Source organism: Siniperca chuatsi, linkage group LG23 (assembly GCF_020085105.1).
Source record: "Siniperca chuatsi isolate FFG_IHB_CAS linkage group LG23, ASM2008510v1, whole genome shotgun sequence".
Classification (NCBI taxonomy): Eukaryota; Metazoa; Chordata; class Actinopteri; order Centrarchiformes; family Sinipercidae; genus Siniperca; species Siniperca chuatsi.
In genome coordinates, this window is record NC_058064.1 from 19095429 (window position 1) to 19123318 (window position 27890).

Sequence of the window (27890 nt, forward strand, 5' to 3'; positions counted from 1 at the left end):
CAGAGTTTGTCAAATGTGATTCATTTTATTTTCAGAAACAAGTCGGCTTACAATTCATTGTATTGATGCTAAATAGATCAATAAAAAACATTACAACTGTACAACTGCTCTGTGAAGTATATGTGATTAGCTGAAATACACACATAAGTCAGTGTGGAAAAGCTTTCATGCTCTTTTCTCTGATACTACTCTGACCAGATGTATTTGTGAAGCATCCTCGTTCACATTGTTGTATGAAACACCTCAATATCATCAATTACAATCTATTCATTTTGTACAGCACACAAAGAAAAATCCATTTCCGGCATTAGTGCCATGATCGCTGCTCATTAGGGAGAATAATCAATCTTACTTTAAAAGCATTATTTTTAGACTGAGTAAATTCACACAACAAAGCATTAAATCACATTACATTTGGCGGGCACTTTTGTGCAAAGCGGCTTACAATAAGTGCATTCAAACTAGAAAGAAACTGCTTCCTTTCCATTAGGCCACTGGTCACACACTCAAAAGCTTTCACCGAGCTGTTAAGTGCTGATAGGTGCTCAACAAGGAACACCACAACCAGTTTTACTACTATTGTTTCTATTTGACAGTGCATCCATTGATTATTAATGATAAATGACTATGCAATGATTAATGCCCAACTACTGCAGTATTGAACAATTGTATACTGTAATCCTTCACTGAACTCTGACACGCTCATACTTTATCGTTACACTCAGTGACAAAGGGGTGACTGTGTAAAGTACTCTAAATGGATGACATTAAATACATAGAAAAATGTGTAAATCTGTAATTTTGACAGAAATGTCTATCTATGTCTGTCTATTTAGTCCTGTTTGGTAGCAATTCAGTTTCATTTCCAGGGAAAATCTGTGAGGTCACCCCAGTGTTCTCCTCTACTGCTGTGCATTCAAAGTATGCTCAGATAAAACACCAAGTCTCCATATACAGTACAAATAAAACAGTGTCACCCATACATACCCGTAACCTAATCATACCTATTACATAATCCATACCAACACACCACCCTGGTTACAAATCAAAAATAATGCAGATTAAATACAGTAACTGCCAGTAAAATAGAGCATTGACACTGATGATCCTTCTGAAGCTTGTCTTCTTATTGAACTTGTGCTGTGTCACGAACCCTTCATATTTTGGGCTTTACAAAGAAAACCTTCACTTGACCAAAATAAAAAATCTAAGATTGCCATGATGCTACAAATACTGTAGCCAGAAGGGCACCTCATTTTTATGTTGCCCCATATTTCATACAAATATATAAGGTGAACATTGGCCTAATTTGGGATGATTGCACAGTACATAAATGTACCAGTTTTGGAGTTGTTAATTGTTATGCTAAGTGGTTATTACGTTATGTTAACTGTTACCACCATACCAGTGTTCTCTCAAGTTTTAGCTGATTAACTACATATCATGCATACTTTACAGTTCCAAGCAGCCATTGGTTCTCACTATTGCATTATTGTTGTGAGGAAACGCAGTGCAGACTTTTCAAATCAATCAGAACTTAAAGCGAGATTATGTAACTTCTACAGATGTTCTTCTGTGTAACTTCTAGACTATAACTATGTGTTTACTGAAAGCAGCTACTGTGACCATAAGTGGCTGTTAAAGTGTAATGGCACATTGAATACATTGTACAGTAAAAAAAAAATAATAATAATAAATTGGTGTATTTGTATATCAAAATCCATCTTTTTTCTTTCTGTAAACTTTTTGATGACTCATCTTGAATTCTGGGGCATAAATGTATCCAATCAAATGTGATTTGGGGCGACCACTTAACCCTGCCCATCATATAAAAACCACTCTTGACCGTTAACTCACGAGTTGAAGCTAACAGAGCAGTGTCATAGTAGGTGGTGTGTGTTTAAATATAATTTGGAAAAAACCAAGCAGGAAACAACAAAGGTGTCTCCAGCTGAGGTATGCTGTGTTGTAATGTAATTTTGGCAAACACTGAGACAGATTTGATGTTCACTGTGATAGATTACATAATTCAAATTCATACCCAGAAATTATTATTATATATTATTATTATTATAATATTTGGTTGTCTGAGTCTCTTGTCAAAGCACATTTTTATCGGAAAGCATATCCTGATTTTATCTGAGCTGTCTGTTTATTTTATTGCTTTTGTGTATTTTATTTCTTTATATTTCATCGTTCACTGTGGTATTTTATTTCTCTTGTTGTGAAGCACTTTGTACTTTGTTTTGATAAGTGCTCTATAAATAAAGTTTATATTTATTTTTTTATTTAAATAAGTTTTAAGTGATTTTTGTATCATGTGGAAATTGATGGAAACATGCTAAATCAGAGGTATGGTCCTTTAAAGACCGATGGACTTGATGGCGCCACTACTTTTTTTTCTCCACATTTCTTTCAGTTTCACCCTTCACTTGTTTTCTCACAGTACACTCTAATAAAAATAAGTTGGAATTACCTGGCTGGCATGAAAGTTGTTGAAAATAAAACCTAAACAAAAAGTTACTTGATCTTACACCAATAATCCATATTCATAACACCACACAGTAGCTCCATTTCTTTGGATCTTGTGGTGTGTCAGGCTCCTGGATGGAAGTCTCCTGCCGCAGGAACTGGTCCCAGTCTGGCCTGCGAACTGGTAGCTCTGTCTGGAAGTGGTTCCAGAACCTGGAGACCGACGGGACATATTAAAGTTGAGGACATTTACAATTAATGGGCATCACAATGAATCAAAGCAACAGTAACCATTGTGTTTATTGTGCTTCCATCTCTCAGTATTGTGTTCCATATGATCTAAGACTGATTTAGCAAAATCTGATCAGATAAAAACCTGTATCATAAGTATAACAAGGCTCCAAAGATGTTACATGATGTATTACGAAATATTTCAAATAGGATTAAGCAAAAATCTCAAGTGTGCTTGCAGTCGAAAATTTGCTGTTGAAACATTTGAAGTAGTTGAAATACTGAAATTAGTTGAAGTGGCAGTTGAAATGGAATTTTTAAAGAATTTGGAGTTTCAGTTTAAGTGTTAGCACTGAATGAAGTTGAAGTGTTAATTTGAGTGCAAGCACTGAGTGAAGTTGAAGTGAAAATGCTGAAAGGAGTTAAAGAGTCCCTTGAAGTTAAGCACTGAGAGGAACTGAAATTGTCAAAGTGTGATAAATGGAGCTGGAAGTGTCAGCTACGGAGTAATCACTGAAAGCAGATGAAGTCTCAATTAAACAACAACAGTGTGACAGCAGTGGAAGTGTCAGTTGCGATGTAAGCACTTACAGTCATTGCATTGTCAGTTGGAGAGTTGAAAGTGGTAGAAATGTCAGTTGAAGAGAAAGAGATGAAGGCAGTTGAAATGTAAGTTGATGTGTAACCACTGAGAGCAGTAGAATTGTCAAATGGGATGGAAGCAATCATACAACTACTAATGTTTACAGGCAACACTGAATCTCGTTAGACTAAACCTCAAACAAACAGTGGAGGGAAGTGACACTAGCTAAGTCAGACCAAACAAACTACCGTCTTTTTTATGTCCTTGTTTACAGTTTAATTTGACATGTTGTCGCTATGGTCACCACCCCAAGGTCCCTTTAACTTGGGGTGTCAGTGTGTGTAGATTCAGCCTGCTGCACTGTGAGATCTAGGAGGAAGTGTGTGAATGCAGGTTTGTTTTGAAGTAAACAAACAATGTTTTATAAGTAGGAGTGTTCTTCTAAAAACTGTGCCTGTGTTCAAAATACTGATGCATGTACTGTATGCAGATACTTCATTTCTGTATTCTGAATGTTTTCATTTCATTACAACCCTGCACACGAATAAAGACGGTCCCTGCTGTTGTGATCAGTAGCAAATGTCTGGTGTTGTTTTCTGCTTTTTACTGAACCTTGATGTTTTTGATATATGAGATGAAGTGTGTGTACCTGTGGTGGTAGATATCCGGGTCTCGGCTTATGCGGTTCTGGAAGCCGATGTACAGGTTATCCCAGAGGAGGCCATGCTGCACCACGTATCTCATCACCCCAATCCTGTTTTTAATCTTTAGGGAGGAAACCAAGAAACATCAGAGTTACTGCTCTGTCAAAGTCTGAGTTTTCAGAGTTGTGCACCTCTTTTTTCACTTTCTGCATAATATGACACATTGTTAAGTGGTAACACAAATACATTGGTTTTTCTTGGCTTTTAAAAGTAATCTCTGTGATTCAATAGTAGTATACAGTAATTCATTTAGTTTGGGAAGTGGTGTCATGGTTTTGGGTTTTTGTCCTGTTATTTCCTGTTTTATTTTGTAATATTCTCCCTCCCTCTTGTGTCTGGTAGTTTTGCTTCATGTCTGATTGCTAGTTAATTTTAATCTCTGTGAACTGATCTTTTAAGCTTGCTCTTGTGAAGTGTGAACTTGTATAAGACAGGGCTGGGTTGTTGTCTTTGATGTGCTGGAAGCTAGTGTGCTTAATCAGAGTTGGGCTGAGTGCCACAGGGCAGCAGGTGTTTCTGCCTTTGTACATTGTTTTATTTAATTAGTATTGCTTATGTCATGATATCCTCAAGGAATGACTCAACTTTGAAAAGCACAGTACATAACGTGCATTTAATTTGTCAGCTGTTAAGCTACCAGTAGAGAGGCTTCCAAGCAGTGGTTATTCTGAACAATGAACTTATTATTTTAAGATCATTTGACTCTTAATAATATTTACATGAATCACGTTGAAGGTACAACACCCATTGAGTGTCACAGAAAAACAAAGATGGCTGAAGCTCTTCACAAGCGACCTTTCTAACCATCCCAACCACCCGCTCCTGGCAAGAAACCACGTTCTGCAGAGAAGAAGCAAAACGAGTAAATACTGGCGTGGCTTTCCACCGCTGGAGACCGTTCTTGGCGAGTAAAGGGATGCGGTTTGATGCTGAACTCGCAACATTTCTTTTAGACTATAACATCTAACGTTAGTGAATGTAGCAAAATGTATCTTTAGTGCAACTAATGACAACACACACTGTACCGAATAACATTCCAATGGCTTTGATGTGGCAGTTTTCTTGCTGAAACTGAGCAAGTTATAACGTAAACTATAGGCCGACGCCACACGTGAAGATTATTTGATAGCAGTGTTATTTTTGACCGGCTCTGAGTTTCAGCAGTTTAATCAAATTTTGCATATTCTTGCCCTGCTGTTAGTAGGTGGCTTTTTTTCATAACTGATGACTATAAATTGAGAGAGCCCGAATGAACTGGTTCACCATAATGTAACCACTTGTTATTACTGCAAGGAGATGAGGCAAGATTCGAAGTTTGGAAAGTTTGCTATACATTTTTGAGGACATTGCAAAGTTTATTACGCATATCTAACTGTACAGAATCTTGAACAGTGTCATTGTTGCAATTAGTAAATCATGTAGTTTGTGCACAAGGTATGAAGAAATGCTGACAATGAAATGGTGAAATACTGCCCCCTATTTGTTTGGCGCATGTGGCCAGGAATTACACATTGTACCTTAAAATATTTCCAGCTCTATTATGCTGCTGTGTGTTGTTTGCCTGGTGCTTTACGTCTCACCTCTATGTAGGAGTGCTCTCTGTCAGGCCTCTTGGTGGGGAACGACAGATCCACAAAATCCACCAAGTAGTCGTAGCCATCAGTGAGGGGTTCAAAGTTGTCATCGGTCTCAATCACCTTGAATATACATGTTGGGACATTTACATTTCATCAAACAGACATCCACTGTTGATAACAGAAAGGAAGAGAGGGTCAGCCAATAGGACCAGTTTTCAGTTCACAATAAGCTCAGTACCCAAGGGAACAGACTGGGGCTTTTTAAAGAAAGCAGCTGAGGAGGACCACTCAAAGCTGTAAGGAAAGAGGTGATGAGGAAACAGACGAGTGTTCAATCGAATCCGTTTCTGTGTGGCATTGGAGTCAGAAAGCAAACAAACAGACCAGAGCGGTAGCTTTTTAAATCTCAGTGTTGCATGATATGAATTCCACATTCCTTTCAGTTTCTGTTGAGCTACAAAAACAAACAACGCAGCTTCTTCCAACCTGCCAACTGACTAAACCAGCTGGCCTCCACTTTTGGTCCAGAATGAAATATCTCAACAACTATTAGATTGCTACAAAATTTTGTACACACATTTCTGGTACCTAAAGGATGAATCCTTGTGACTTTGGTTATCCCCTGACTTTTCCTCCAGTGCCACCATGACTTAAAATTTTCAATTTGTTCAAACCTTTTATCACCAAATACCTGCAGAACTCATGCCATTCATCAGCCTCAGCTGTACTTTATGTTTAGCAGTAATTAGCAAATGTTAGGATGCTAAGATGGTGAACATGGTAAACATTATACCTGCTAAACATCAGCAACTATCCTACAAACACTGTTTGTAGGATAGTAAAGGTTCTGCCATAAACACTAAATCTCCTCACAAATCATCAAAATTACTGATAGAATTCCACTTTTTCGCTCTGCAAGGTCTTGCGAGGTACACAAGGAATTGTTAGATTTCACCAAACTACACACAGACTTTTTATAATCCTCTTTTGATAGCAGAAAGTGTGACAGGAAATGAGGGCAGAGGATGACATGCAACAAAGGCTGGAATTGAACTGTGGATGTTGCAATTACAGCGCCGTAGACCCCCAGGCCAGAACAAAGCACCAGAGCAACAGAACTATGTGCCACCAAAGGTAATTAATATGCTGCAGTGCTCAGGAAAGTTTATGCAAAGGAAGATCTTGCTTGTAGTATATTTACCCGCACAACAAGGTTGTAGTTTTGAAAGCCTGCCCAGGTGTAATAAAACTGGATCCAGCTTTCATGTTTAAATATCTCACAGGTGATGGCGCGGTTAAGTTCATCCACATACAAGTCGAAATCCCATCTGTCCTTGTAGATTTTTGCACTGGCTGGGGGGTTGGTGATGGCCTCACTATGTTATGTAGTGTAGTAAAGAAAATATTCATATAAAAGATGAAACTGTAGTTTTAAGGATAACTTTGGTTTATTACAATTTAGATCATTTTTTTGTAGTTTGGCCATCATTCCTGTTGGTAAAAATAACATTGTACTCACCAAGTTAATTGACCTTTCGCTAAGCCCAGTGCGTCATAGTGACTGTTGCTACATCTGTCAAGCTTTCCGTTCTCACATGGTCCTTATGCAGTTTACAGTGATAACAGTGGCAGATTTACCATTCAACATTCTTAGTAATTTTTGAAACAATGGATGGATCTCAGACAGAGGCAATTAGACAAAAGCAGCTTCTCATTTCTAGCCGGCAAACGTCAATTTTGTCGCTGAAATGACAACTGTCTCTGGCAGATTTTATCAGCTGTAGCTAGCTAGCTAATTAATGCCAACTCTTGTGAGTTGGTTTGAAAACGATGTCTCCGACTAACTCATTTAAAAACTAGAACCATGTAAAAAGGTCTTAAATATACAATTAATGGCTACATACAGTATACTGTGCTGAAAGACTGAGGCTGAAGCTTCATGTTCCCAGAAAATGTCAGCATCCCGGCAATAAAAAAACAGCATTGTTCTTGTATTGCAGGGTAGAGCTAGTTAGCCCTAGTATTATAGTGCATTATGATAAGGAAAAATGTAAGATCAGGTGGTTGTTGTTGTTGTTGTTATATTCTAACATAATCCCTGTTTGGATACTTAGCTTAGTATAGCAAAACATACTTGAAAAAGCAACAGGTTAGATTTATGCTTTATTGTTAGAATTTTTACTTTTATTAGTGAAAAGGCTAGAATGAGGACTAACATAACGCTATTTCGGGTATGACTTTGTTTTACCAAAATCCAAACCATACTACATAGTGGATGTTTCAGTCCTGAACAGGGCTTTTCCTAATGTAACCTCACAAAATAATGTAACGTTAGTCAGTGATGTGCTCCTTGGACTTGTAAATAGGCCTATGTTAGCATTACTACTGGGTGTAATAATGTTTGCAGATTTACGAGTGAGCAGCCAAACACACTGTTGTGGTTTTGGAAAGGCTATAAAAAAACCATTCAAACTCTTTACACACAGAGAGCCGTTTGTACTAGAGCTGGTCCGTGTAGTTCATTATCATGTTACACATGGATATTGGGTAATGCGTTTTTATGCTGTGCTTAGCACCAAGTTGAGTGCCAAAAACATTACATTTTGGTTAACCTTAAGGGGCAGGACCAGTTACTGTGACTCTCCTAATAATAAACCTAATAAACCACCTGAGAGCGGTTTGAACTGGCCTGAGAGAGAGATTCTTACTGACATTTCATTTGCACTCACTTTCTTTAGTTTTGCCACTAAATGAAGTGGTTTAGATAGTCTCGATAAACTGTTGGCTTGTTTACAACCAGTCTGATCGTCTGAATGCTCGCGTTTCTTCTCTCAGATCTTAATAGAGTGTTATTATACCGAGTAGAAATGATGGCCAAAACTAAACAATCTGTTTGAACACTGCCTTGACATTTATCTAGTTGTAACGTACTAACTGAGTAAACAGTCTTTGTCCTTTCCCACAGTCAGACATGGGATAAAAACACACACACAGAGTGCTTGAGGTGTTGTCAACCTGTTAGTGGGGTCTCTCAGAGCGAGGCCGAGGTCCAGCACAGCGCCTGGCTTGGGCGTCCATGTCTTGATGTCTGGTGCGTGCTTATTGATGAGCGCATTGAGGTCCTCTGCACTGTTTTTAATATTTGTATCCTTAATGTATCTGTACACACACACAAACACACACACACACAGTAGAGACATAGACAAACACACACTTTTAGAAGGACCCAAGAATATCAATAAGCCAGGTTTGTACACGTAGTTACTGTTTAGCAGTTTCAGTTCATGTTTATTCATATTAAAGATTATTTTCCAAGATAAACTGCATATCAACTCAAGTCTGAAATTGCATTAAACATATCAGCTGCATCAACTGTGAGGGAAATGTGAAGGCTATTAAAATCCATTTCTCCTTGGCTGTAAATTAGTTATTATCATCCACTGATCTTGTACAAATCCTGGTCAACCCCTCTGTACAAACTCTACCTGTCAGATGGATGAGCCTCCACAAAATAGCCAGCGAACGGGCAGTAGATCCTCGGCTGCAGGGACTTCACCAGCAGAGCTTTGTAATTCAGCAGCTTCTTCCTTTCATTCTTGATAAACCCTGCCTTCCAGGTATCTTGGTATGGTCAAACAACATCATCTTTATGTCAGCAGTGTGAGATGCACCAAATATACCTGACCATGGGTGTACTGCACCCACATTCGGCAGGAAAATTGCATTTCAGGCCGAAGCTTAATTGTCTACAGTAAAACTTAAAAGGTATAAACATGAGAACATGGAGTGAAAGCAACAGAATGGTTATAATATAAAAGGTGTTAATATATATCTATTTTGCTCACTGACTTTAAATAATCATGCCATTGTAAAATGTACATTAGGGTATAACTTTCTCTTTCAGTAGTTTCAGTTGAAAGTGAATGTAAAAGGACCAAGTGGATAGACTAAACTATCGTATTTAACATGACTGTTTTTGGGTTGATTCATGATTTATCTAAAAGATTAAAACCTAACTATACTGTGGTGTGCAGTGAGGTGAAATTCCCAACAACTGAAGTGAGCCTCACCACTGTATTTCCCGCCATAGAAGGTCATGGGGAATCCAGATGCCCCCCCGGCAAAGTCACTCAACATTAAGTCCACATTCTGTGGTAGCTTGCCCCCATTTGGCCTGGTGCAGTCCACAGTGTTCAGGATCATGTGACCTGCGATCACAACACATTTAAACAATCCAATCATATGTATGTTTTTACTCTGCAACTGTAGTGATGGTATTTAAAATATGAAAAGCACTGAAAAGCATGCACCTTTATATTCAACAAGGATGCAGGTGTCCATTTCGGGATGTACACCATCCATCAGGATCATGAATCTCAGGTGTTCGTCAATCTGATAGAGACCAAGGGACAGGGTTGTGAGTAATTACAGTATTGCTATTTTCGCTGTGGAGTGTTTTCATTTCTAGCAGTTTTCTATTTAAAAATGTGTTTATTTCTGTGGGGGTGGGCATAGATAGTGATAAGAAGAAGAGGATCTCTGTTTTTGCTTGCTGAAAGTGTGTGTGTGTGAGTATGAATAAATAAAAGACGAGATCTATAGAGCGCCCTGCTGCGTCCGTGTAGACCTGCTACAATTTCATATTGGCATTATTCCTAATTATTTTATTCATTATGAAAGAGGTTTTTGTCATTGCCCTTGGACCAGATGTGAGCAGCAGTGACTTACATCTTGCCAGACACCAAAAGGAACAATGTTGATGTTGGTCACCTTAACTTGGCTTTGCTCCAAATACCTGTTGCATCAAGACAGAGAGAGGGACATGTGAATAATGGAATAATGGTTACCTAAAACGTTTTAAAATAATGTGGATTAAACGGAGTGCCATCACTTTACTAACCAAAAGACAGGTCTCGATGTGTCACCAACATAAATGGGGACATCTGGCCTCCTCTCTGACAAGACCTTCAGTGTGGGGTAACTAGAAAAGATACAGGACAGGTCAGATCCCTACACGGTATTATTCTTTCTTTTACAAACTATCTAAATTCCGACACCCTTTTAAGTTAAAACTATAAGTAAATGAAATTCCCAAACCACGATCAGATTGACTTGGCTGGAAAATGAGAAAAGTTGGGTGGGGCGGCTGCATCGTCAGGGCACGGCTGTATTTCAGCAGTCACTGGGAGATGAATCAATCGAGCAATAGAAGACATAAAGTCACAGTCACTGAATGCCTTTTAAAAGTGTTTATGACTTGGAGTCTCACAATTCTGACATCCATATCTCATAATTACGACATAAAGATCTTGTAAATCCGTATTTGACAATAAAAAAAAGTTATAAAAATAAATTGAATAATAAACACTTTGACAGTATCTATAGTTGTGCTTGGCCCACCATGTGGCCATAAAAGGAGAGACACCAAAAGTCCCTTAAATTAACCGATTTATTTACAAAAACATAAATTGCAAAAAGAGATGAGACGTGGATGGCAGTAAAGTCAGTGCTGTACGTGAGTGGAAGTGTGGGAAATATGGTGTGCAAGTGTTGGTGGAAAAAATTATAATGAAACCAAACAAAGCGCATAGAAAGTCTCTCCAAGAGGACAATAATAGCTTTTATAGAGACTGGAAACACTCCCAGTCAGCCCCAGGTGAACAGGCCCGCCTATCAATTACATGAACCTGCAAGACAAGAGCAAACAAGGCCCAACCACACAGGCCAGAGGGCCATCACACATTATTTTCTTTACCTCTTTTGCTCCTCACCGCGAGTGGGACAATAATTCTTTCATAGACTGATCTGACATAAGACGACAACAACAGCTCAAAATTGGCTCAATAACTGTTTGTGGTTTATTGATTTAATTCGCTTTGTGCAAAGAAGATGATGATTTAGTGATAAACTTTCTGAGTGTTCTTAATAAGGCGAACAAGACTTGCATTTAATCTCTCTCTGTGCATGTTTGCTGCTGTGGCCTTTACATTATTCTGATGACATTCAATTCAAACTTGTGCCGTGTTGGAAGTTTTACAGAAATTCCATTAGGTCTTACCTAGGAAGATAACGGTTGTGACATTTATGTTACAGAGTCTCCAGCACTTATCCAGACATGAGACCAACATGTTAAATTGCCATCAGATTTACACAACATGTCTAAAAGAGGCGTTATTCTCTGCTAAAACGCCAGGAAGCTTGCGGCTTTATTTTGCCCAGTTCGATAGTTGCTGCTTGTGTTAACATCACATTGTCAGCGGAGTCTTGGCTACCTTCAGTTTGTGCTTGGCAAATGTCAGTAAACTATGAGGTTGCTAACTCTGCAGGCACAGATTTTAGTCAGGGGGCAGCTTTTCAGGGGAAGTGTTCGTGACGTAGTTTTTGAGGCTGTGATGTGGATGACAAGATATTATTGAAGGGGACAAAAGTATTTATTTAACGACATTGACAGAGTTTACCTGAGGTGGTCAGAGTGCATATGGCTGATGTAGATGAGATCCGCTGCACACAATCTGTCCAGGGAGTTTGCTGGAGGCTCATGGAGAAGCCACCAGCCTCTGGCAAATGCGGGACCCTTCAACCACGGGTCGAACATGAACCGCCTCTGTCCAAGCTGCAGCTCCATGCAGGCGTGGGTCAAGTACGTCACCTGGGAGGGAAGTTCCCAATTTTACAGGTGGCAGTCACATTATTACCTTGATGATTCTGTTGTGTCACAATGGACAGGTCTGAAAATGCTAATATGCCAAACCTGTGAATAGAGGTGGTTACTGTCCAAGTGAGGACGCATGAAATCATCACCTCTGATGTGGAGAAGATTTCTTATAGAAAAGATTTGCCAATGTTTGTCTTTTTACAATATGTAACTAGTTAGATATCGATATGCCATATCGCTGTTGTGTCATCTCTCTGCAATAAAGATAAATAATCCTTTATTTAAATAAATAAAGTCATTCTATACAATTTCATTATATTTACAAGTGTTACAACATAGACATAGAAATGCAGTTTTTAATAGTTTGTGTCAAGCTTTTCTGCTGCAGTCCTTAAATGTCTCCACAAGACTAAATTATGTCAAAAGGTTACCTTTTCTTATCAAGAATTACGTGGTATTTATGTGGAGTCTGGTGTAAACAGTAGACTGTGTGAACAGCAGGATACATACTTTCACTTCTCCTTCCTGGAGCTCCAGAGGCTCTCGAGGGTCAGCCAGCCAGGGGTCAATGGGCCTCAACTCAACCAACTGAAGCCCCCCATCATCCAAAATCTCTACTTCTGTGTGTGACATAACATAAATGCTCAGAAGGATTTGCAGAAGTCAGTTACATTGTTGTGAATGTCTTTAAAAGATAAAATAACAAGTTTCCCTTGTTTGAATTTTGACTCACAGCTCCACTCTCATTGAGCGTTACATACTCCCGGTACCTGCCGTGTTGCTGGCCGGTCTGCCGGGCCTGTGAGCTGGCTGGAGCTCTGTCAAGTGACTGGTCTTATAGAAAAGAGGAATTTATTTCCCTGTTGAGGGATGAACGCTAATGTCCATTATAAAATTACCGGGAACCTGTGGTTATCTGCTGCGGGGTGTTTTGAAAGCGAGTCAAGTCTCTCACACGCCAAAACAGCAGAGAAGCTCCACAAACAGGCGCGACAGCAAGCAAGGGCCTGCTGTGAGCTGGCTGCAGAAGGGAGAGACTAAACTGACTGAGTGAGGGACTCAGTCACGATATTTAAACCACCCTTCAACAGGGAAATAAAAGCCTCTTTTCTATGAGACCAGTCACTTGACACCAGCCAGCTCATGAGCCTGGCCACCGCCAGCAGATACAGGTCCAGATCCGGGCCCAGAGCTGGGTCTGGAGGTCGGTGTGTTTATCGAGGAAACTGTCAGCATAGTGCTTCAGAATGAACGTTTCCCATTACTCAACAACACCCTCATAAACAGTAAATTCATCATATTCGGTGCCCCATGTCGATAGTTTCCAAGCTAGTGTAGCGGTCATATAATGGCGATCACGCTCACAGCTAGCATCCAATCACAAGTACATGTCAAAGTAACAAGTACTAGCCAATCACCGCACAGTAGGGCGGGACTTGAAAAGCGGGTGAGGGAAAAAAAATGCGAGTGAGAGACATGTTCTTATTATACATCCATGGTGAGAGAGCGTTGTGCGTCAAAATGGCTCGAGTTAGAGGAAACATCGGAGAGAGTGAGCCTCAGTCACACCCAGATGAGGAGCAGCAGCTCACTGTCACGTCAGTGCACACAGGAATAGAAGTTCTAAGCAAATCAAAATATAATATACTATAATACAGGTCAGAAAATAAGTGTCATTATTGTTAGTTTGGTGTGTGCACATTTATTGTTTAACTGTCTACTCTTTATGGCTACCTCTTTATGCACCAAGGCATACAATTCCCTTTTCATTACGGAGACTGTCAACATGTAAATGCATATGTAGATTTATAGAAATACAATGAACTTGAACGTGTTAAACAAAACTCTACCCACTACCCTATATGCATTTTAATTAAATGTCAAGGTTATTTTGTCTCCACACACACACACACACACACACACACACACACACACACACACACACACACACACACACACACAGAATGAGTAGAAAAACTGAAACGTTAAAAAAAGTAAAATATGTTTTAAAAAGGTCCAGTGTGTAACATTTAGGAGGCGTTATTGGCAGAAATGGTATAATAATAATAATAATAATAATAATAATAATAATAATAACAGCTAAAGAGACAGATATATATTTCTCAGGAGTTGACAGGGAACAAAACAGAGCTAAAAGGAAAGTGAATATTGGACTTTTTTTTCGCCAGGTGGCCAGAAACATGATCCCAAATGAATGCTAATGTTGCTCTCTAACTGCAGGATGTCTAAATAGGCAACGGTTAAGTTTGCCATATTAACTTAAAAGGTGATAAAATGTCAATGTTGTGTTTACAGCTTGTTTCCAAAGCCCCCAAGCAACCAAAAATCTGTTAATGCAGGTTTAAATATAGCTAAATCCTGATTGGTGCATGGAAATGTGTTACATCAACTTTCTCCAGAAAAAAATACAGACAGAAATCCTGTAGTGCACCATCAGTCAACTGGAGACAGGGGCTTGTCTGTGATGCTTTATAGATACCAGGATGAGATAATCTGTTGTCAGAATAGCACATAATGTTTGTCAAAGGAGCTTACAGCTTTAAAGTTAAAATACCCCTCCACTCAAAAATGTGTTTTTCTTATGTTTAAGTCCCCTAAAATGTCAGACCTTGACCTTACTGACTTGAGTTTGTCACTAGAGAGGTGTTTTCACATTCCTCTACTGAAGGGGGAGATGTCTGTACACCTCCCTAAAATCTGACATTCAAACGCACTCCAGGCAAGCTAGGTTTGGGACGTCACAAATTCGAAAGCCAATCACAATGCCACTGGCAAAGAAACCTGAAACCTCCAGCTGACTTCTCAGTACAGAGAGCGAGAGTTTGCACTAAGTTAGCGTGGTGAAAGTTTTGACGGCAAACATGGTAGAGTGTGCAGTGTTTGGATATATTATTGTATGTTTCACAACCATTAATGCTGTGTCAGCCACTGCCAGTTGCACACAACATAAACAAATAAAAGACCACAGAGTGCCACAGGAAGTCATTCCTGCCTGTGGCCATCAAACTCTTTAACTCCTCCCTCTAAGGGTCAGTCTCTATCACCCTAATTCATTAAACTGGACATTGACCATTACATCTATGCAATACTTGACATAATTGTGCAATATCCTGTGTTAATACTCCTGTGCAATATACTCTTTTCAGTTTAAAATTAGCTATTTATTGATATTGATATTTATTCATACCTCTATTGCTGCTGTGCAATATCCTCCATCTCATTATAACCTTAATAAGCTACACTTAACTTGACAGTTCATGCACTATTACTTTATACCATATTATTATCATCAACCAGTAAACCCACTTTGTACTTCACACTTATTTTAATTTTATACTTATACCCACTTGGTACTTAATTTATTTTCTGACCTGTATTATTGTGTATTATATTTTTTGCTTAGTACTTCTATTCCTGTGTGCACTGACGTGACTGCTGTAACAAAAGATTTTCCCCTCGGGGATCAATAAAGTATTTCTGATTCTGATTCTGACACATAAAAATTTATCACAGACTCAGAGAACATTTAACACTAAATGTGACTCCCAAAAGATGCATAGATAATACCAAATTGATTTTAGGAAGATAAACATAAGATACAATTAAGGGGATTACCTTTTACTTTTCCAAATCACTTCAACATTTTGGGAAAATAAGCTTATTTGCTCTCTTGCAAGAGTCTTTTTAAATTGTCCAACTATTCACTTTCACTGGTACTCCACCAGTTTAGTATTGCACTTCTATAAAGTTGGGGGACTCACAAGACAGAATTTAAAAACTGGTTAAAACTGAAGCAGCAGACACTGAGATATCCTGACTAGTCCCTAGTATGGGTCCATACACAGTTCCAAACACACTGGATCTGACATTTCCCATAATGCAAATCAATAGCCTCCTTCATTAGACATTCCCTGACTTCAAACTTGATGTCCCCAGTTTGTATTGCAGGGTTTCTGTTATACATTCGTAGTCTCCAAGGCCAAGCTGAAAAGACATTAAATCAGTGGAATGCCCCTTTAGGTTGTCCTGCATTTTTTAATCCTTAAACCAAAACACTTGGCAGAGGTAGTAGCAAAACTTACCAAGCTCATCCTGCAAGAAGCTGTCTGGTGGATTCACATATTTCATTGTTGACACATTTAACTTCCAGTTGTGTTTAGTGCATTTGACAGTCCTGTGAAAACAGAGCAGTCTGTCTGTAATGAAAGGTTAGATTGACACAGAATAATCCCTGATATGTGCTTCTGTCAAAATGATCTCACCTGCCATCCAGGTCTTCGATGTCTTTGATGAATAACCCTCCTTGGTGTTTGCATTGGTTCTTGCACGCTTTAAGGCCATTGTTGCCCTTGTATATGATGTAACATTTACTGTCTTCAGGGTTTTTCTTGAAATTGACTCCCTCTTTGAGTGAGCAGACTGCTTCAGCGTCCAGTGATAGCAACACCTTTGCTGTTTGAGAGGTCATTTTACCTAAAGACACCAGATCAAATAAAAAATCAATTTAAGTGGAATTAAAAAATAATAAGGTAGCACATAACCACCCCCTTTAGCACAGCTGAATTATGTACACACTTCTGAAACAAGATAAGACAAAAAAGTGAGTGAATATTGTAGGAAAGAATTTAAATGTAATTTTTTCAACAAGATGTAATCAATTGTGTATATATTTATGTTACCTTGTCCTTTGTCATTTTGGCTATTTGCCTGGACTAGAGCAGAAAATATGCAACTGTTGCAATGCTACTATACAAGCAACCCCAGTGAGAGGGGTTATATGCAGAGGCTATGGGATATATGGATGCTTTGAAACCCAACATCTACACTAACAAAGAAACAACTCCTAGCTCAGTGTTCTAACATCTGCAAGTGGCAACTGCTATCACAACTAGAGATTGATGAGGTACAACAAACATGCTATGGCAAGGGGGAGCCAGGACGACAGGTCAGGGGGGAGATATCATCGTCATCCCCACACTCCCTTACGGCACAGACTCACTTAACACAAGGGCGACTGATGTGAGATCGAAGATCATGACCAAGCTGAGCCCCCAACTACAACAACTGTTCACGACTGCACCAAGGCTAAGTGACAAAGTACCCTCTGAAAGTCTGCTAGAAGATGTGAATGCAGCACTACATACTATCTCTACTAAGACCATAACTGAGACCAATGAGCTGATATACGCCGAAGCAACAAAGATCCTAGAGATGCTTGGCTACAGGATGAACACCATAAGCCACAAAGAGCATTATCCCCCATGGAGGAGAAGGCTAGAGGAAGTTAGTCAGCTCTCAGGTACAGTAAAGTGCAAGGAAGATAGGGCTACCTAAGAAATACAACAAGCTATATATCTGAGGCACTGGAGACTGCCAAACAAAGACTCACAGCTCTGGATATCTGCTTGAAGAGATACACGAGAGAAGCAGAAGCCAGGAGAATAAACTGGATGTTCTCCACTGAACGATGATGTTCTCCACTGCTGAGACTGAACAGTACTGGAAGAACATATGGGAGAAGGAGACATTACATAACACCAGTGCTCAGTGGCTAGTGGATCTAAGAACAGACCACAGCAATCTGCCAGGATGAAGAGGATGAACCATAGTGGAGAGACAAGCCCCTGCACGGCATGTACCACAGACAGATGGTAGTGAACTGATATCAAGAAATCCTACCCAGACCCCAGCCCTAGAGGCTGGGGTCTGCCACACCAGACAGGATCCCAGGTGCAGACTGTGCAAAGATGCCCCTGAGACAGTTCAGAACATAACAGCAGGGTGTAAGATGCAGGCAGAAACAGTGTACATGGAATGCCATAACCAAGTGGCTGGCATAGTGTACAGGAACATCTGCCATGAGTATGGGCTAGAAGTCCCAAAATGGAAGACGTCTCCTAAGGTAGTTGAGAATGACCAGTCCAGCTCCAGACCGACAAACTGGTGATGGCTAACCATGTGTTGATTGACAAACAGCAGAAGAAGGCAGAGGTGATAGATGTAGCAATCCCAAGAAACAGCTAAATCAAGAAGAAGGAACACGAGAAGCTTGAAAAATACCAAGGGCTGAAAGAGGAGCTAGAAAAGATGTGGAGAGTAAAAGCAACAGTGGTGCCAGTGGTAATCTGAGCACTGGGGGCTGTGACCCTCAAACTGGGAGAGTGGCTCCAGCAGATTCCAGGTACAACATCTGAAGTCTCTGTCCAGAAGAGTGCAGTCCTTGGAACAGCTAAGATACTGTGCAGAACACTCCCAGGCCTCTGGTAGAGGACCCGAGTTTGAGGATGACAAATACAACCTGTCATGATCCTGCTAGTCTACCTTGTTTATCCCTGTTATCCCCCTCCTTGTGTATTGTGAGTCCCCTGTTGGGTGTTGTCTCCTGTCTTGGTGTATGTGTGTCTGTCTGGGCAATCACCACCCACATGGTTCTCCCTCGCTACTTGCCGTACACCTGAGGCTCTACAGTACAAAGTACAAGTGAATGATAAATTACATAAAAACAATAAAACAGACAGCTCAGGTAAGATAAGGATATGCTTTCTGATAAAAATGTACGTTTTGAGAAGAGACTTAAATGAAGACACTGACTCAGACAACCTCATTTCTTCGGGCAAGTTGTTCCAGAGCCTCAGGGCCCTGTTTTTTGATTAAGACAAGTGAACAGGCTGTTACAATAATCAAGACGTGAGGAGATAAAAACATGCACAACAGTTTCTGCATCACTAAAATTTAAAATAGATTATAGATTTTTGCAATATTTCTGAGGTGATAAAAACATGATTGGACAAGCTTAGTGAAATGTTGCTCAAAACATAATTTGCTATCAAACAGGACACCAAGATTTCTTGCAACAGGCTTGATATGTTGTGACAGGTAGCCAAGTAGATGGCAGTATTTGTTTAGTGATATGTTGGGGCCCATGAACAAGGATTTCAGTTTTATTTGAGTTGAGCTGAAGAAAATTTATCCTTTAAACTTTCCTCTTTCCAGATGACACACCGAGTACCCTCCTACCTGTCTCCCTGATCACATTAGCTGGTCCAGTCATCTGGGAGCACTTCCGTACCACCCAGAGTCTGTCTCAGCTCCTCCCTGAAAACTACACGACATTCTTCCTTTTTCAACTTCCACCACTTTGTCCTCTGCTCTGCCTTTGTCCTCTTCATCTTCCTCACCACCAGAGTCATTTTACACACTACCATCCTGTGTTGTCTGGCTACACTCTCCCCTACCACTACTTTACAGTCACTGGTCTCTTTCAGATTACAACGTCTACACAAGATGTAGTCCACCTGAGTGCTTCTACCTCCGCTCTTATATGTCACCCTATGTTCCTGCCTCTTCTGGAAGAAAGTGTTCACCACAGCCATTTCCATCCTCTTTGCAAAGTCTACCACCATCTGTCCTTCTGCGTTCCTGTCCAAGACCAAACCTGCCCATCACATTCTCATCACCTCTGTTCCCTTCACCTACATGCCCATTGAAATCTGCACCAATCAGCACTCTCTCACATCTGGGGATGCTCTGCATCACTTCATCTAACTCTGAACATTGAACATCACCCCTTCAATTTCCAGCTTCAGACTCATCAACCTGTCTGATACTCTTTTCACCTCTAGAACATTCCTCACAAACTCCTCTTTCAGGATATCTCCTACTCCGTTTCTCTTCCTATCTGACCCATGGTAGAACATCTTGAACCCTGCTCCTAAGCTTCTAGCCTTGCTACCTTTCCACCTGGTCTCCTGGACACACAGTATGTCCACCTTCCTTCTCTGCATCATGTCAATCAATTCTCTAGCCTTCCCTGTCATAGTCCCAACATTCAAAGTCCCTACTGTCAGTCCTACATTCTTAGCTTTCCTCTTCTCTCTCTGCCTACGAACACACCTTCCTCTTCTCCTTCTTCGTCTTTGACAACCAACTGTTTACGAAAATAAGGTAAATAAAGAGAACTGGATACAGCATCAGAGGCAGGGCCCCGTTCATTCTTATGAAAGTTGCTCCAAGGGGCGCAACGGGTGCAGACCAAAAGTCCTCTGGACGCAATTGGAAAGACCTACAACCAATCAGAGCAACGAAATGTGCTGAGCGACACATGCAAGTTGGGGTGGTGCTTGGTCCATTTTCAAGTCACAAACTTTCTCAAATTACAGTACACTAAAATGTGTTTCTGAAAACATTTGAGGTGGAAATTAGGAAATGCAGTAACAGAATCTTGATTCATATTTTATCAGCACTGCCTAGTTTGACAGTTTGATCTGAGTTTGTGAGCCTGGTGCCTTGCAATGTACCAACAAATCAAAGCAGCAAAAAGTGTGACGTGTGACTTCAAATCTGGATCGGTCATCATATCAAACCTACCCCATATTAGACAAATGGCTGTGATTGGCCCGACCAAATCCAAGACGGGTGGAAATATGTTTGAATGGCAGAGGGGCCACACGTACCTGCCAGAGCAAATGAAACATGAGCTTGGCAGATTTGTCTGGTTTCCAGGTTACTTCCAAGTTTAACTAACTTGGTTGTGATTGGCCAGTGAGCCCAGTCCTGAAACACGCACGCAGCACGCTCTCATACGCACCCCGAATGACAGGCACAGTGAGGGCCGCTAAAGAGATAGACAGGGCCAGATCACATTCATGGGCCGGACGGCCGGTAAAAACTTTGTAAAAAAAAAAAGATTTTTTGATGATGTGGGCAGCCCACCCAGTATGCCAGATGGACAGTACACCACTAGACCGCACAGGTTGTTCGGTAACAGTTTAGGTGTGTTACTAAACAGATCTAAGAATTTCAACGATCTTTCTTCCTCAAAAAAATGCACAAACTCAAATATTATGTCCAGCTCATACTCACTGAGGTCATGGACTTGGCATCTATTGACATCACTGTAGTCATGCTAAGGCTGGATTTGTCACACAAACTATTTTATCTACCATGCAGTATGAGGACCCAAATGCAGAAGACCAGGAAGCGGTTTGTGGATGAGGCAGTCGGATGACTTCAGTATTATTTTTTTGGTGATGTAGCTTACAGGCAGGTACAGGCAGGCAGACAACAAACAAGTTAAATGAGTGTGATGACAAGGCTGATGGGTCCAGTGATGTGTGTTACCTGTGATTTTCTGTAAGTACCAAATACATGCATTTCTTGTATATCAACTGCAGACAAATATCATATAGCAAATGTATTCAGTGGGTCTGCTGGAATTTACTGGCTATGGGGAAACACAAAGAGGTTGTGTTGTCTGTTGTAAACAGCCGCCGACAGTAGCTTCCACAAGATGCAAGAGCAAAACTAAATAGTTGTCTAATAAAGGAAAACGTATTAGCATTTGCTTTGTTTATATGGCAACCACCTAACATTCAAACGATTGTTTTGAACTGACTGTTCGTGAAACTCCATATGGAAATGTGTTGTTTTTTTAAGAGCTGCTGTTTATTGTTGTTTGTTAGGTCACCACAGGCTGCTGTGGGTAACTGTGAGGTCACTATTTTGGTGTGAGCGCCATCTTTGTGCCAACTTGTACTACTTCAGTTCTTCCATCAGTCCATGAGGAGAAACCACAGAGAGAGCTAGAAAAATGAGGCACAGTATTTAAATAAAGTAGATTTTTCACCGTGTGTGAGATACTACTTACTTCCTAGTGAGGCGCACTTCCACATTGGTGAGTCTTTAACAACATGTCTATAATTATGTATCTACTGTACATCTCTATAGCACAATCCCAGCATTTCTGGAGAATCTTAAGCACTGATGCCAGAAAGGCTCAACTTTGGAATTGGTTAGTAACCCTGCAGTTTACATCTGTAGATCTAAAACCTGTTGGTGGTCGTCGGATGTGTGAGACACGGATGGCTGCTAAATTAAATTGAACATTTACTATAAACTCCTTTATAGACTGTTATGGTAAACTGATACAATGACGAAAAATAAAATCTCTGGAAAGAAATACAGTTGATTGTAGGATATAAAGATGAAAATTAGCTGTGCAGTTACACATCCTGCCATGACTCTAATGGGAATATGATACAAAGCAAAAACAAAAAAACAGTTCAGACTTTTTGAAATGAAATACAGTTTAATCATTCATTTTTATTAAGATTTGTATTACTTTTAATCTCAAATTATATATTTCAGCCCAACTAAATTTAAATGCTCAGTAAACTTTGAAGTTGAGTGGCCAAGTGGCAACAAGCCACTAACTGTACTTGTTGAGATCTGGTTTTGAGGGAGAATATAAACTACTTTAGATTTTTTGGGTGAGTAGTGACAGTTCGCCCCAAAAATGGTGCTGTGTTTATAGTATAATTACTCTGAATAACAACTGCGCTATTAGAATTTTATAATTACTGTATTATAACCATTATTTCAATAATCAGATTAATTTTACTAATCCTGATTGTCAATATTATTACTTACTACTATTTGCCTGACAAATAGATACGTTTGGGGAAATAAATGGGGGGGAAATGCAAAGGGGAAATAATACATACATAAATACATATACATTTTTAAAATAAAGGAACAAATGAATTAATGAAATAGGAAGTAAATAAATAGGGGGATTAATACAAATGTAAACAAATACAGAAGCAAATTAAAACAGAAATATCAATTTGTGTCACATTTGATAAATTATGTAATGCCTACATTCATTTTAAATTATATTTTTGGTGTATTTAATGCATATTAATTTATTTATTGAGTCACTTTATTTCTTTTTGATCTAATAAGATACAACAACTTTATACAAGTTAATGGCTTAACAATACTTTTGAGACATTTTTCATTTCAATAGTAAAGTCGGTTCATGGTCGACAAACGTCCGTCTGTCACGAGCCGTCTTCTGTTTCTGTTCACAGCTATTCTGTACAGCCGTCAGTGTTGGAGGCTGGTGAACAGACATGCAGTGAAGCCTACATCTTCCTTTCAAAATGAAAGGGCGAACTTTGTTCGAGTAATCAGTATGACAAGATAAGACAACTGCGAACTGAAACCTTACCGTTAAATTCCATTTCATTATAATTTTTTTATACATATATATTTAGATTTTCACAGGACCCCACTTCCGATGCAATTTAAAAAAAAAACAAAACAGCTAATCATTTCTGCTGCCTGAAACAGTTAAATGAGGGAGAATCCACCTGTGTGTGTACAGAGCTCTTTACACTAGTTTTTATCACACACTCCTGCACAATGCCTATGATATAATAGCGACCAGTAGGCCTAATATGTCAATACTTCACGTTTAAGAGCATTTCAACAGGATAATAGTGCACCCGACTCACCTCTGAACTGTATGGAGTTGTCCTCACTTCAGATAGGTAGAAGCCACTGCTCTGCTTCCTATGGCTCTCTCTTAACGCCACACCCCGAAGCCTGCAGCACGGGGGGAATTATTGGTTAAGTAAGCAAAATTATCTATAGGACCATCAAACACGTGAGCCTCCTGTTTAGAAGGGGTTTTAAGGGCCGAAAATAAATATATAAATACATAAATAATGATCTAATTAAATGCTTAAATATATGACTATATAATAAAATGCTTAAATAAATTATTGTGCAATTGAATGCAGAATTGCCACCATAAATAAATAAATCACAAATTAAATGAGACATTAAATATATAAATGTTAAATTGATTTGTATATTTATTTATTTATTCATTTAAATATGTATGTATTTACTTATTCATTTAATCATATATTTAGAATTTTCTTTTTATTTATTTATTTATTTATATATATATATATATACTAAGTGTCTCCTATATCCAGTACCTGCTGCCTCTTCTTTAAATCATTTTACTGATGCATACGGGCCTTGAGGGAGAACAAATTAGTATTAGATGTGTCACAAACTGTGTCTCGCAAATCAGGGTAATCCTGCAGAACGGGTAACAGAAGCTGAACTTTTGGGTAGGCTATAAATGTCTCGGTGTAGTCATATTGTTGAAGGGGGCAGATGGAGAATGTGAACTTTCAGCTCTCAGCTCTCCTCACCACCTCAGATTAATCCCTGAGTTTGGAGTTTGCTTGGATTAATAAAGATAACATAAATACAGCATGTTCCTTTGTTTTAGCCACCAACCCTGTCGTTACTGTCAGACATACAGGAGGAGTGCACACTCAGGGTGCACAGGGATGAGCGCCTTCAACAAGGTTTCGCTTAGGAGTTATTGATCCTGGAAGGTTAAATCTGTGGATATCTTTCCAACTTTACGGAACTTGCTGAAAGCTTACAGTATTGGGAGAACAATAAAAAATAAAGATATTTTAAAGATCCACAACTTGTTGTTTCTTCATTGTGCGCGTTTCTAAACCTAATTAAGTAGTTTTGTTGCCTAAACCTAAATCTCACAAGAGTTTCTGCAAATCCAGGACCCAGTGTCTTAGCTTCTTTATCAAAAAACAATACTTCAGTATTCTATGCTTAGGACGGTTTATTAAAAGAACTTTACATCACAGATAATCAGATGGCCACTCACCACAGGCTTCTGTGAGTATTGTTTGATGAGAAGCTGACTTGGAGGCAGCACATCGATAAAGTAAAGGACAAGTGTAAAAAGGTCAACAATCTCTTAAGGTGCCTGTCAGGGCGAGACTGGGGAGCAACCAGTGCATCATTGGTGAATGCATTATGAGCGCTACATTACATTATGGATGTGTAGTTTATATGCCAGCAGCAGAGAGTCACCTTAATAAGCTGGATGTGGAGCAGGCACAAGGACTAAGAATATGCAGTGGAGCATTTAAATCCTCTCCAGCAGCCGCCATACAAGTTGAAATGGGGGAAATATCATTATGGACACGAAGAGTGAAATTTATGCTTGGCATACTGGGTTAATCTGCAGGGGCACAGTAGCTCTCACCCTGCTAAGGCCATCCTGCAGGACTGTTGGGAGCCCAGTAAAACCACTTTTAGAAGCTTTGGATGGATCGGAGATATAAAAGCAGAAAGTGTTGATTTATGTAACATACAATACAGTCCAACAGTCCCACCTCCAGCTATTCCTCCCTGGTTATTTGTGATGCCAATAGTAGATTTTAATATACAGCAACAACTGAAGAAGAAATCTGAACAGTGATCAGCTGGAAGGATAGCACAAAATTACAGGAGCTGCAGTGTTCATACCACAATGTGAAGGAGCTATTAAGAAAAGAACCACAGATCACTTATCAGCATATACAGTTGAGCTCATAGCTATTTTGATAGCTTTGCAATGGTTTGAAGAAAACAACAAAAATAATGCACTTATTGCAGCTGATAGTTGAGCAGCACTCACAAGTATTTAATCTGTGAAATCATGCAGACAAGACCTTCTGTTTGAAATGCATCATTTAATATACAGCCAAATAACGTATTATTATCAAACCTGAGAAGCCAGGAAGTGTCAAACATCACCAAATATATCATTTTCCTAATAAAGAACGAGTCAAATGTAAATGGAAGGATTACCTCACTTAACTCACAGTGTGCTAATATCCAAGATGCCAATTTATTTATATAGCGCCAATTCACAACAGAAGTTATCTCATTGCACTTTTCCTATACAGCAGGTCTAGACTGTACTCTTTATAATATTAATTACAGAGACCCAACAAATCCCACCATGAGCAAGCATTTGGCGACAGTGGCAAGGAATAACTTCCTTTAAGAGGCAGACACCTCGGACAGAACCAGATTACATTTCTGATCTTCTGCTGCGTTACAAACCATCCAGACCTCTCAGGTCGTCTGAACAGGTCTGCTTTCTGTCCCCAGAGTCAAAACTAAACATGGAGAAGCAGCGTTCAGTTTTTATTTAACATATATCTGGAACAAACTCCCAGAAAGCTGCAGGTCTGCTGCAACTTCTTTTAAATCAAGGCTAAAGACTTTTCTGTTTGCCGCTGCCTTTTATTAAATCAAATAATAATTAATTACTTCCACTGCACTGTAACTTTTACTCTCCTGTTTCATCTTGTTTTTCTTTTCTTTTTAACTCTAAGTGTTTTTCAATGTCTTTTTATATTGCCCAATGTTGCTTTTATGTTTTATATAAAGTACTTTGAATTGCCTTGTTGTTGAAATGTGCTATACAAATAAAGGCCTCGCCTTGCCTTGTAGCATTATAAGATGCCCCTCCATCACACACAAACGCTTAAAATGCACATCACAGACTTGTCTTTGTTCCATAGTATACAAAGATTGGTGAAAATGTGAAATGGGATTTAAATACATATCTTCAAATATAGTTCAAACTACTGTATCTCTTGCAGGATAAACTAAATAATATATCTGTTTTTTCTTGTCCTATATCTATATATAATATATCACCTCATTATTTTCACTTCCTTCAAAAAATGTTTATTGGTGACTTTATGTGCTCACGGAGAACACAGAAGACAGCGATATTGTTAATTATTGCAGTGCAATAAGTATTGAATTGTTGAAAAATTGCAACAAAAATCTTTTGTTCTTTTTATGGGATAGAAGCAGCAGACAAACAGGTTGCTGAGTGATGTCTGAGAGAGAGGAAGGTGTGCAACAAGAAAACATTTGTGAAATGAACAACAAGCTGCACGTCAAAACACGTAAAACATTATTATGACATGTTAAGAGACACCTACCGTCTTTCTTCAGGCACCAGTCCCGTACATCAGCAGCTCTCTGTGGAGCTGTTTTCTGCACGGTCAGTGTAAAACAAATCAAATGCATGATATGAATATTTTATATTGATTGTTATTTTATAATCTAATAATCTGTGGCTAGTTTTCAGAGCACAGACAAGTGTATGTGTTCCTGCTGTTTCTCTGTTCTATGATAGAAGATAAACTGAGGGAGGTATTTCTGCCGGGTTCTGCTTAGGCCTATTATTAGAGGCGTGGAAAAAAAATAGTTGAGGGGAAATCCTCACTATTAACTCAGAAATGTAGAATATCCCTGAAAACGGCAGGGGGCAGCCGCGCTCCTTCACTTGCTGTGTTACTACAAGAAAGGACGTCAATCGAGTAAATCCCGGATGTTTGGTTACGTACTATTCAAAATAAAAGCTCAAAGCTCTTCATTTGTTAAAATTGATTTAAAATATTTTCTTTAATTAATCATCACCTGCATATAAGTGGGCTATAGGCAAGATTTATCATTACTACTCCACAAGGTATGTGTTAAATCACTCAGAACACACTTTTTTCTCAGCGCATTAACATTTACACCCAAGTATTTGCAAAAAAAAAAAAAAAAAAAATCATTGAAAGCCCTCAAAGTCGGCCTTACTGAACAAAAGCGACATTTAAAGAAAAGAGCAGTCGCTGTAGTCCTAGCCCTTTCAATGCTGATCCATAATGTATATAAGTCCACAATGTATAGCTCCAGGCATGCAAATGCCACACTAGATTTGTGGCTTTTTCTTGTTTTGTTTTCATGCTGAGTCTGAGATGAAGACCATGGACAACAGAACCTTACAGCAAAGCCAAGTCAAATAAATTGGGTAAAAATGTTTATATTTTGACAGATCAACACTTTCTTGGCTGGGTGCAGAGTGCAGACTTCCTGGAGTCTCTGCTGGTGGACAACCATGTGGATACAATCCAAAAATTGCCGGATTCATGCAAGTACATCAACTTCATCAAATATGCGAACTGCTTCAAGTGCTA

At 39.3% G+C, this 27890-nt stretch overlaps 1 protein-coding gene across 1 annotated transcript; it reads right to left on the bottom strand.

The window, feature by feature from the left end:
• cmah (cytidine monophospho-N-acetylneuraminic acid hydroxylase) lies at positions 1 to 27052 on the bottom strand. Its single transcript, XM_044186990.1, has 15 exons — positions 26865 to 27052; positions 16506 to 16716; positions 16326 to 16417; positions 12733 to 12842; positions 12026 to 12216; positions 10468 to 10548; positions 10296 to 10362; positions 9878 to 9959; positions 9638 to 9775; positions 9053 to 9188; positions 8583 to 8726; positions 6769 to 6943; positions 5571 to 5687; positions 3936 to 4051; positions 1 to 2685 (listed from the first exon to the last, which is right to left on the bottom strand). The coding sequence occupies exons 1-15, from the start codon at positions 26950 to 26952 to the stop codon at positions 2550 to 2552; spliced, it is 1884 nt and encodes a 627-aa protein (XP_044042925.1). The 5' UTR covers positions 26953 to 27052; the 3' UTR covers positions 1 to 2549.
• Positions 27053 to 27890: the final 838 nt, after the last annotated feature.